This window comes from Balaenoptera ricei, chromosome 19 (assembly GCF_028023285.1).
Source record: "Balaenoptera ricei isolate mBalRic1 chromosome 19, mBalRic1.hap2, whole genome shotgun sequence".
Classification (NCBI taxonomy): Eukaryota; Metazoa; Chordata; class Mammalia; order Artiodactyla; family Balaenopteridae; genus Balaenoptera; species Balaenoptera ricei.
In genome coordinates, this window is record NC_082657.1 from 15,257,685 (window position 1) to 15,269,844 (window position 12,160).

At 33.7% G+C, this 12,160-nt stretch overlaps 1 protein-coding gene across 1 annotated transcript in view; it reads left to right on the plus strand.

Annotated features, from left to right (window-relative positions):
- Nucleotides 1-10,021, plus strand: part of ZNF569 (zinc finger protein 569) — a 62,006-nt gene extending 51,985 nt beyond the window's left edge. The window contains exon 7 of the mRNA XM_059906208.1: nt 6,741-10,021. Coding sequence (XP_059762191.1) covers nt 6,741-8,563 — 1,823 coding nt within the window. The 3' untranslated portion in view covers nt 8,564-10,021. The remainder of the gene's footprint in view (nt 1-6,740) is intronic.
- The last annotated feature ends 2,139 nt before the right edge of the window (nt 10,022-12,160 follow it).

Here is a 12,160-nt window from a genome sequence, read left to right on the forward strand (position 1 = left end):
GAATTTGCATTTCCTTTATTATAAATGAAGGCAAGCATCTTTTCATATGTTTAAAATCTATCTATATTTCTTTTTTGTGAACAGTTTGTGTTTTATGCCCCATTTTTTCTGTTGAGTTCTTAATTTATATGAATTCTTAACATTATGGTGATTAGCCCTTTCTCTTGTTTTTCTAGTATTTTGTTCCGGTCACTCATTGCTCTTTAAAGTACTTTTTGCCGCCGTAAAAGTTCACATAGTTAAAATAACAATCTTTTCTTACAGGAGATTTATCATATGATTCTTTTTCCTTTTGTGTATATGGGTGAATATTATTTACATAATAATGAATCATACTTACATTTTCGCTATGAATTTAAATATCCTAACTCTGTCAAGCTTTGAAGTCAATGTTACACTGGTTTCATAAATAAAATTTAGAAGCTTTTCTTCACGTTCTAGAACATTTATATAGCATTGGCATAAAACTCCCATAAAATTTTTATTTATCTTACCTGTTGAACTATTTGGACCTTGCAGATTTTTGAGGGAAGTTTCTTTGACAGCTTTTCTCCATTGTTCCTTTTATAACTGTTCTATATAGATGTTTTTGTCTCTCTTGGCAATAGTTTTTGATAATAGGCTGTAATTTTCCAGAAAGATATCCATTTTAATCCTGGTTTTCAAATTAATTTTCACAGAGTTGAACAAAGTAATTGCCATAAATATTTAAATTTCCTCTGTATTTTAAGAAGGTTACCATATATTGATATTCCTGGGCCATCTGTTATATTTAACAATTTGTTTCATCTGTATTTTCAAATCTGTTTTTATAAAATTATTCATAGTGTTGTCTTCTTATTTATGTCTTCCGTAAATACTGCAACATTCTCAGCTAGCATCATCAAATATTGGCTCTCATTCATTGCCTTAACACTCTACTACTGAGACTCATATTAGATAGATGCTAGACCTTTTTTTTCCTCCATATTTTTAAATTTACTTTGCTATTTTCTTCCTCTGTATCTCTGTGTTGCCTTCTCAGTAATTACTTCAGATATATCTTCCAGTTTGCTAATTCTCTCTTCAACCGTGTTTATTCATCTTTTTAACTCATCCACCTTTGAAAAAATTTTTAGTAGTATTTTGTATTTTTGTAAATTCCTCTTCTTTTTGTTTTTGTTTTTTGTTTTGCTATGTTTTTTTCTTCTCACATCTTTCTGATTCTTCCTAGTAATTTCTGTGGCTTCTTCAGCTTTGTGTTTTTATCTTTTGCTTCTTTAAAAATACTGTACATAGCTCTTTTGTATTCTGTATCTGACAGTTCCAGTATTTTAAGTTCTCAGGTTTAAATATCTTGTTTTTGAGGACTCAGTGTATTTTGGTTCTTCACATACTTGATGATTGCTGATTCTAAATCTAAATTTTTAAAATCTTAATTAGTGCTAATTCTATTGTCCTAAATTGGGGTTGCTTTCCTCTGAAGATGATTTGCATGTGCTTCTGGTGGGTGCCAAGAGGCGTTACCAAGTGAGGATCAGTTGAACATTCTTTGAAGGTCCTGGCTTTTTGTAGGAATCTTAGTTGAGCTTCTCTTCTTAATTGATGGCCCAAGAGCCTTATACTTTAGTTAATAAGGCTTTGCATAGGTACTCAAGACAGATCCGTCTTGCAGGTTGCTTTCAGGTCTGCTCTCTCTCAGACCTGGTTTTGGCTAATACTTGTTTTTATTTTGTTCATTTTTTGTGTGTATGGTGTTCAGGCATGGTTGTTGGAGAGGACTGCAGTGTTCTTGAAGATTTATGCTACTTCCTATAAGCCCAGTGATGCTTCAGAATTTCTGCTTTATTCACTATCTTGTTTTGCAATATGAGGTTACCCTACTGTAATTTCAATACTTAAAGTCGTTAAATATTTTTTTAAGTTTTTTTTTTTGATGACCATTTTTAAAGTCTTTATTGAATTTGTTACAGTATTGCTTCTGTTTTATGTTTTTTGATTTTTTGGCTCCGAGGCATGAGGGATCTTAGCTCCCTGACCAGGGATCGAACCCACACCCCCTGCACTGGAAGGCAAAGTCTTAACCACTAGACCACCAGGGGAGTCCCTAAAAGTCTTTATGTAGCCTATCTGTCTCTCTCTTTTTTCCCCCCACTTGCATGGTGTTCATTATTTTGGATGGTTTTATTTTTCTCTTTTCTTTCTTTCTTGGTTCTGCTAGTTAAATTTTTTTTAGCCCTTTTTGTTTTCTCATTGTTTCTTCCTCATGCATTTATATTTCTATTTTGAGCTCTTTTTTTTTTTTTTTTTTTTTTTTTTTAAATTATTTATTTATTATTTATTTATTATTTTAATTTTTGGCTGTGTTGGGGTTTCATTTCTGTGCGAGGGCTTTCTCCAGTCGCGGCGAGCGGGGGCCACTCTTCATCGTGGTGCGCGGGCCTCTCACCATCGCGGCCCCTCCCGCTGAGGAGCAGAGGCTCCAGACGCTCAGGCTCAGGAGTTGTGGCTCACGGGCCCAGCTGCTCCGCGGCATGTGGGATCCTCCCGGACCAGGGCTCGAACCCGTGTCCCCTGCACCGGCAGGCAGATTCTCAACCACTGCGCCACCAGGGAAGCCCCTTGAGCTCTTTTTATAGTTGGTATTTTCATTAAGTTTTTTCATTCATGGCAATACATTTAATCAAGATTTTCATTTACTATGTGTCAATTGTTTTAGCTTGAATTTTTTGTCTGCTTTCTTTATCTCATGTTTCTTTTCTTTTTTCTCTTATACTTTTTTAGAGATCTGATTCCAGTACCTTCTCATTTATGAGTGAGGATAGTTCCTCCTTGACCTGATTTTTAAAGAAGGGTATTGTTAGGGAAGGAAAGAAAGTTCTCTGATCTAGAGCAGGAATCTGCAAACTATGACCTGTAGGCCAGCCACTTGTTTTTGTAAATAAAGTTCTACTGGAATATAGCCACAATGAATCATTTACATCTTGACTATTAATACTTTCACATTGCAGAGGCAAAGTTGAATAGTTGTGTCAAAGACTATATGACCCATGAAGCCTAAAATATTTACTATTTGACCTTTAAGAAAAAGTTTGCTGACTCTTGATGTATAGGAATGCATCTGTTCTTCATACTAAAGCCTTTTATTCTACATGGTTGTGTGAATATATGTTTAGGTTTTATTTCTTCTCGTCCAAAAAGGAACTGCAGCTGCAAGTCTTCTCATAACTCTGAATGTTACACTCGCACCCCAACAGACTTCTTCCTAAAAAGACAGTATTTCACAGTGTTTCCTTGTTCAGTCCTGGCTTCCTTGACATACCTTGGGATGTCAAGTCTCCTGTAATCAGTCTGCACTCCCAAATTTCCATGTTGTAATCATGTGTTAATTAATTCTGCCCTTCAAGTTGTGATATCCATTTTGACAATGTCAGCTGCTTGCTCTGCCCAAGATCAGCATGAACAGCTGTCTTCTCTTAGAATCCTTTTTTCCCTATTCCACCCTTCACTGTATTTGTCAACACTAACTCATTTATTATAAATGGGGTTACAGCCACCACCTAGGATCATTGAAGAATCAATGACTTTTCATTCCTGTTTGTATAGAGGAAAAGAGATCAGATAGTTTTTCATTCCACCATCTTAAAACATGGAGTCTTTTCTGTCACATTTGATATTTTGATCTTGCCCTTGGAACTCTTTTTCACTTCTGCTTGGATAGTACTTTAAAGACCTGATCTTACCTTCTCCCTCAACACCTTTTGCTTAATTGAGCTTTTCTGTTTCCCTGAACTGCGGGGACTCAATAGCTTAAGCTTAGTATTCTGCCTTCTTTTCTACATTTATAATCTGCAACCACGTCTCTAACTTCACCTGCATTATAGCTTCACAAGCATTTTTCCTTTACTTTATTCTCAGTCTGGCAGAGAGGGAGAAAAATCTCCATTTTCCTATTTTAGAGCTAAGCAGCCACTGGGGACTGAATGTCTCACCCTTGGGTATGTAGGCTTTCATTTATTCTATGTTTGAGCCAGTTCCTTATCTCTGAATTTCTCTGTCTGGTGTCCTTGCCTCTAGAGCCTTTCTGCTTATATTTCTCAAGAGAGTAATCTCCCATCTTCTCTAGGGTGGAAGAGTGGTCTTTGTCTTTGTTATTAGTTTATATCTTTTTCTTTCCTTATCTCATTTTAGTGTGGTTTTGTGTAGGATCAGAGATAAATTCATGTATTTGTGAGGCCATATTTAAGCATAATTTCCCATTCTTTGTTTTCCCTTTCAATCATGCTATGCAGGCTCTTCCAGTTTTATATTCCGATTCTTCTTTTTTTTAAAATATTTATTTATTTATTTACTTTGGCTGTGCTGGGTCTTAGTTGCGGCATGCAGGATCTTTGTTGCAGCACGTGGACTCTTAGTTGCAGCATATGGACTTCTTAGTTGTGAAATGCAGACTCTTAGTTGCGACATGCATGCAGGATCTAGTTCCCCAACCAGGGATCAAACCCAGGCCCCCAGCATTGGGAGAGCGGAGTCTTACCCATTGGACCACCAGGGAAGTCCCTATTCTGATTCTTTTATCCAATTTTTACCTTCCTATTGTTTGTTCTCATTTTATTAATTACTGTATTGTTCAGAACAATTTTATTTATTTACTTTTAAAAATATATAATACATACTTGTAGTACAAATTTTTTTAAGTACAATAGGATATATATTGAAGAGTAATTTTTCTTCTCTTACCCATGTCTTCCTCTCTGCTGGCAACCCCTAGTATCATTTTCCCTTGAGCTATTATTTACTTGCATTTTCAAACATTTTTATTGAAACCACTTTAAGTTGATAGGTTAACTTGCAAATAATTACCATTTTTGCTGTCAAATATTCTTTTCCAGGAATGTGATACACCTTTTGTCTTAGTTTCCTAGAGCTGCCATAATGAAGTAGAGGCTAGAAATACAAAATCAAGGTGTAAGTAGGGCAATGTTCCTTCTGAAGCCTACAGGAGAAGATTCCTTGTGTCTTTCAGCTTCTGGTATCCCCAGACATTCCTTGGCTTGTGGCAGCATAACTCCAATCTGTGTCTTTATCTTCACATAGTGTTCTCCCTGTGTTCTGTCTCTTCATGTGGCACTCTTTTTATAAGAACACCAGTCATATTAGATTAGGGTCTTACCTTACTCCAGTATGACCTCATCTTAACTAACTACAGCTGCAATGACTTTATTTTCAAATAACTTCACGTTCTGAGGTACTGGGGGTTAGGGCTTAAACATATAGTTTAAAGGGGGAACACACAATTCAACCTATAACACTTTCATTTGTTCAAATCTGTGTGTGCATATTAAAGTTTTCTTATAATTTTTATACATTTCTTATTAAATTTATTCCCAGATTTTTCATATTTTTGTCATTGTAAATGTAGTCTTTTGTTATATTTTCTAAATAGTTGTTCATTTATATGAAGGTTACTGAAACTGAATATTAATTTACTATATATAGTGAATTTAATTTTTTACTTTTTATAATTTTTCAGGTGAATCGATTTTACAAGTTAACAGTTTTAGTATTGACAAATAATGTTAACTTTACCTTTCCTTTCCAAGTTTTTATACCTCATTTCTTTCTCTTATTTAATACACTACCCTGTACTGTAATAATAGTTGTGATAGTACTTATCTTTTTCTTATTCCTGACTTTAATGTGAATGCTTTGGGATTTTTCCCATTAAGAACAGTGCCAGGGTTTAAGTTGTACTGTGCTTTTTCTCAAGTTAAATAAGTGTCTGTCTGTTCCCATTTTATAAAGTTATTTTTATGGAAAATAGGTGTTGAATTTTATCATCTTTTTAATATCTTTGGAAATGATTACTTGATTTTTACTTTTGACCTATAATGTATTTACTTTTAGTAATAAATTTTCTAATATTGAAACATACTTATATTCCTGGAAAAAAACAACATATGTATGTCTTATATTTAATGTGCTTTTGGGTCACTTTTTTTTTCTTCTGGGTCATTTTGTTATGTAGAGTTTTTGCATTGATATTCAAAAATGAAATTGGTGTATAGTTTGCTTTTTTGGTTGTCATCTTTATCAGGTGTTGGTGTTAATATTATGTTTGTCTCACACACAAAAAAATGGGAATTCTTTTTTCTTTCATAATATTTTGTACAGCATGACAGCTGTCCCTTAGATGTTTGTTTAAATTCCCATGATAATATCACTGGACCTTTTCTATTTGTTTTGTTTTGGGGTATTTCTTTTCATATTTTTCTGTTTATTTTGTGGAAATTGGTATTTGTTTTCTACATCTTATAGAGTCAGTTTTGGTAATTTATATTTTCCAGAAAATTATGTCAAATAGTTTATAAAAGTTTATTTAAATGGAGTCCTGTAAAATACTTTTATGATTTTTTAGCTTCCTGTTTTTGTCTTTTTCTGTATCGCTATTTCTTCTTACTTTATTTGTACATTCTGAATTCTCCCTCTTATTTATCCAACAGTTTACCTTTTTTCTTTCAGATCCCATTTAAAAGCAGTCAAAGCTATTTGTATTCATAAATATCTGTCTCTACTCATATTTCCTTTCCTGGAATTTCCTAAAGCTTAGGAAATAGGAGATATATGTACCTGGAATTTGCTTAATAGGACACTAGGCCATAAGCTAATAATTAATCCCATACTACTATATTTTAAAAAAATTTTTTTTGATATAATATTGGAAAAATTTACAAGTGATATTTATTTGCAATTTGTTTTAGGAGAAATATGGGGGATGGATGAGCATCAGAAAATCCAGGACAGACTTTTGACACAACTTGAAGATAAATTCACAAAAACACTGACTGAAGAAAAAGTGAATGACTGTCATAAGAAATTAGCAAATGCATTTTCTCCAAACTCAGACTTTTTTCCTTCCAGTCACAATCTCTATAAATACGACTTATTTGGAAAGTGTTTAGAACATAATAATTTCAACTGTTATAATGAGAGAATCCTTATAAGAAAAGAACATTGTGAATATAACGAACCTATGAAATCATTTGGCAATAGCTTATCCCATCTTGTAGTAACCCCCTTTAAGTGTAATCATTGTGGAAAAGGTTTTGATCAAACTTTGGACCTCATCAGACACCTGAGAATTCATACTGGAGAGAAACCCTATGAATGTAAAAAATGTAGAAAAGCCTTCAGCCAAAAGGAAAAACTCATTAAACATCATAAAATCCACAGTAGGGAGCAGTCTTATGAATGTAATGAATGTGGGAAAGCTTTCATTAAAATGTCAAATCTCATTAGACATCAAAGAATCCATACTGGAGAGAAACCCTATGCATGTAAGGAATGTGGGAAATCCTTCAGCCAGAAATCAAATCTCATTGATCATGAAAAAATTCATACTGGAGAGAAACCTTATGAATGTAATGAGTGTGGAAAAGCATTCAGCCAGAAGCAAAGCCTCATTGCACATCAGAAAGTTCATACTGGGGAGAAACCTTATGCATGTAATGAATGTGGTAAAGCCTTCCCTCGAATAGCATCTCTTGCTCTTCATATGAGAAGTCATACAGGAGAGAAACCTTATAAATGTGATAAATGTGGAAAAGCCTTCTCTCAGTTTTCCATGCTTATTATACATGTGAGAATTCATACAGGTGAGAAACCTTATGAATGTAATGAATGTGGAAAATCCTTCTCTCAAAGCTCAGCCCTTACTGTACATTTGAGAAGTCATACTGGTGAGAAACCTTATGAATGTAAGGAATGTAGAAAAGCCTTCAGCCACAAAAAGAACTTCATTACACACCAGAAGATTCATACTAGAGAGAAACCTTATGAATGTAATGAATGTGGGAAAGCTTTCATTCAGATGTCAAATCTTGTTAGACACCAGAGAATTCACACTGGAGAAAAACCCTATATATGTAAGGAATGTGGCAAAGCCTTTAGCCAGAAATCAAATCTCATTGCTCATGAAAAAATTCATTCTGGAGAGAAACCCTATGAATGTAATGAATGTGGTAAAGCCTTCAGCCAAAAGCAAAACTTTATTACACATCAGAAAGTTCACACTGGAGAGAAACCTTATGACTGTAATGAATGTGGTAAAGCCTTCTCTCAAATTGCTTCCCTTACTCTTCATCTGAGAAGTCACACAGGGGAAAAGCCTTATGAATGTGATAAATGTGGGAAAGCTTTCTCTCAGTGCTCATTGCTTAATTTACATATGAGAAGTCATACAGGTGAGAAACCCTATGTATGTAATGAATGTGGAAAAGCTTTCTCTCAAAGAACTTCCCTTATTGTACATATGAGAGGTCATACAGGTGAGAAACCTTATGAATGTAATAAATGTGGAAAAGCCTTCTCCCAAAGTTCCTCCCTTACTATACATATACGAGGTCATACAGGTGAGAAACCCTTCGACTGTAGTAAATGTGGAAAAGCCTTTTCTCAAATCTCATCTCTTACACTTCATATGAGAAAACATACAGGTGAGAAGCCTTATCATTGTAATGAGTGTGGTAAGGCTTTCAGCCAAAAGTCACACCTTGTTAGACACCAGAGAATTCATACTCATTAGAAATAGAAACTCTATGAATCTTGTGAATATGGAAAAGCCTTCGGAAGGAATTAGCACCTCCTTGCACATTACATTATCGGATCTAGAGCAGAAAACTGAATGTGGGAAAGCCGTTTGAAGAAGTCACATTTGTGACACAGTTCTCACCAAGGAGACAAATTGTATAATGAGAAAGCTGATCGTCAGAAATCTTCAGCAGACATCTTATCTAATGATAATATTTATCCAGCATTCTCTTTAAAACCTGAAGTAAGATATTTGCATCAGCATGTCAGCATGATACTTGAGCTCCTAGCCAATCTCTTAACCAAGAAAAAGAAGATTGGAGAAAAAAAAAAACTCTTAAAATAACCTCTCATACTAGAATAGTTAATTAGAAAATATTTTGATATAAAATATCTGAGAATAAACAATAATGAATTACAAGACACATATATATAAAGTTATAAAACATTTTGAAGGTCACAAAAGGTCCCACTTGAAATTTTGAGAAAAATAACATTTTCTGAAAAGACTTGACATGGTAAAAAAATATAATTTTTCTCACAAATCACTAAGTTTAAAGTACTTCCACTCAAAGTTTTTACCAGTTACTTATATTTTAAGAATTTCACAAACTGATTCAATATTTTATATAGGAATGTAAAGGGCCACAAATAGCTGAAACAAACGTGAAAAACAAAAGAGAAGATAGACTACTAGATATCATTGCATATTTATTCAAAGCTCGTAGCATTTAAACAGTGTGTTCTTTATGAGTAAATAAATCAGTGGAAACAAATTGAAGACTGGAGTAAAGACATGGGAATTTTGTGTGTTATAGTGCTATTGAAATCATTGGAAAAAGGATGGCCTATTCAATAAATGGAAGATTCATATGAACAAAAAATGTTAGTTCTTTATACCATATACAAAAATAAAACCCAGATTGAAGACTAGAATATAAAAAGAAAAATTCTATATAATGAAAAAATAGACTATATTTATTATTTTAGAGTAACAGAATTTCTTTAAAAACACATAAATATGGAACATTCAATTCTACTTTGGTGTATTGGCTTCAGAGGCACCCACATATATGCACAGAGATGCATGTGTTCATGCATCTCTTTATGTTCACTGCATCATGGTTTGTATTACTCTAAATTGAAAAGAACATACATTTCCATTAGTAGAGGAATAGATTGATACAATGTGATTATTTGTATGACAGAACACAATATTTAAAGATACAAATTTGATATATCATTACATGGATAGATTACATAATATTGACAGAAAAAAGCAAAATGTACAATGAAACATGATATAACATTTCTATAAATTTAATAAAACAATGCAAAGAACAGTACTGTGTATTGATCATGGATACATATATGACATTGGTTGCCTTTTAGGAAGTGAAGGCACTTGTTATATTTATCTGTAATATTTCTTTAATAAAAGAATGAAAGCAGATATGACAGTAGTAACAAATCTGGTTGTCAAAATTATATTGTGGGTTTTGTTTTTTTATTCTCTCTTGCCTGTCTTTATTTTCTTGTTTCTCTAAAATAATCAAATGGATAGGGACTTCCCTGGTGATGCAGTGGCTAAGAATCTGCCTGCCAATGCAGGGGACACGGGTTCGATCCCTGATCTGGGAAGATCCCACATGCCATGGAGCAACTAAGCCTGTGCGCCACAACTACTGAAGCCCATGTACCTAGAGCCTGTGCTCCGCAACAAGAGAAGCCACCTCAATGAGAAGCCCATGCACCGCAACAGAAAGTAGCCCCTGCTCACCACAACTAGAGAAAGCCCGCATGCAGCAACGAAGACCCAACACAGGCAAAAAAATAAATACATTTATTTTTTAAAAAATCAAATGGATAGAGAAAACCTGGACCTATAGAAACAATTTTAAAATGGATTCTTATTTTTGATCAGATACTAACATTTATAGAAAAATATCTTTAATAATACACAAACCAAACCTGAATTAAGATAATATTTTGCTTACCCTCTCCTCATAATGTTAATTAGGATACACACATCAGAAGCATACCGTAGCCTTTGAGACCAATTTTTAAATTTTTCATTTCTATTTTAAACACAAGTTCTTCCCTATTTGAAAGCAGTGAAGAAACAAAAGAAATATTCAGTTGTTGGGGTAACTGACTCTCCACTTGGAAAACAAAATCACCTGCATTTGGGTTGGTTCAAATTGAGGGAGAAAGACCATTCATGCATACTGTAAAATGTTAATGTAAAATATCAAGCCATATCAGAGCAGAAGCCGTTTCAATGTATTTCAACAAATCTTTCTTTGGTTTCTAGATCCTTAAATGGGAATTCAAATGCTGGTGATTTTTATGTGTCAGGTAAGAGCTCAGTGGATGTGAAAGTTCACTTCTTCCTATACCACAGCTGTTTTATATTCAGGCCTTTCAAATATTTATAGAACTCAAATTTCCTTTTCTGTGAATAGCCCATTCATGTATTTTGTCTATTTTTTTCTACTGGGACTTTCAAAAAATGTTTTTATTTAGAAATAATTACAGATTTATAGAAATTGAAGAAATAATAACCTAGAGTACTCTGTGTACCCTATATCCGCTTTCCCCTAATGGTAATGTTTTATGTAATTATAGTTATGTATCACATTTGACACTAGTGTGATTCACAGGCCGTATCAGATTTCACTGATTTTACATGCACTTCTGTATGTGTATCTCTAGTTCTATACAGTTTTATCTAGTGTAAATTTGTGTAACTACCACCACAATCAAGATATAGAACTTGAAACACCACAAAGATCCCTTGTTCTATCCCTTTGTAGTCACAACCATCCTTCTTTCCTCCCCCTGTTCCCCACTTCTAATCCCTGCCAACCACTAATCTATTCTCCATAATTTTTTCATATAGGAGTGCTCTATAAATGTAATCACTATATAACCTTTTAAGATTGGCTTTTTTCACTCAACATAATTCTCCTGAGATCAATTCCACGTGTTGCAGGTACAATAATTTGTTCTTTTTTGGGTAATTTCTGAGTAGTTTTTTATGGTATTGGTATACCATGGTTTCTCTAAACATTCAGCCATTGAAAGACATTTGAGTTGTTTCCAATTTGGGGTTATTACAAATCTGCTATGAACATTCTCTGCCACTTTATTTGTTGTTTTGTTCTGTTTTTTTGTTCCTCTGTTTCACTTTTCATGTCTTGCTGTGGGTTATTTGAGCATTTTTTTAGAATTCTACTTTGACTTATCTATAGAGTTCTTAAGTACATTTCTTTGTATAATTTTTTAGTAGTTGCCCTAGGTATTACATTATACATATGTAACTCATCACAGTCTACTTTTGTTAACATTGAACCAGTTCAAAACCTTATCTCAACTGAGCTCCTTTAATTTACCCCACTTTATTGCATAGTTATCTTAAATATTTCCTCTATATACCTTAAGAACGACATGAGATAATGTAGCCATTTTTTATTCAGCCATCTAACATAATTTTGGAAAGTCAACGGGAGAAAGATAATCTATTAAATGTACCCATATTTTTACTTTATGTTCTTTCCTCACTCCTGATATTCCACATTTCCTTCATTTC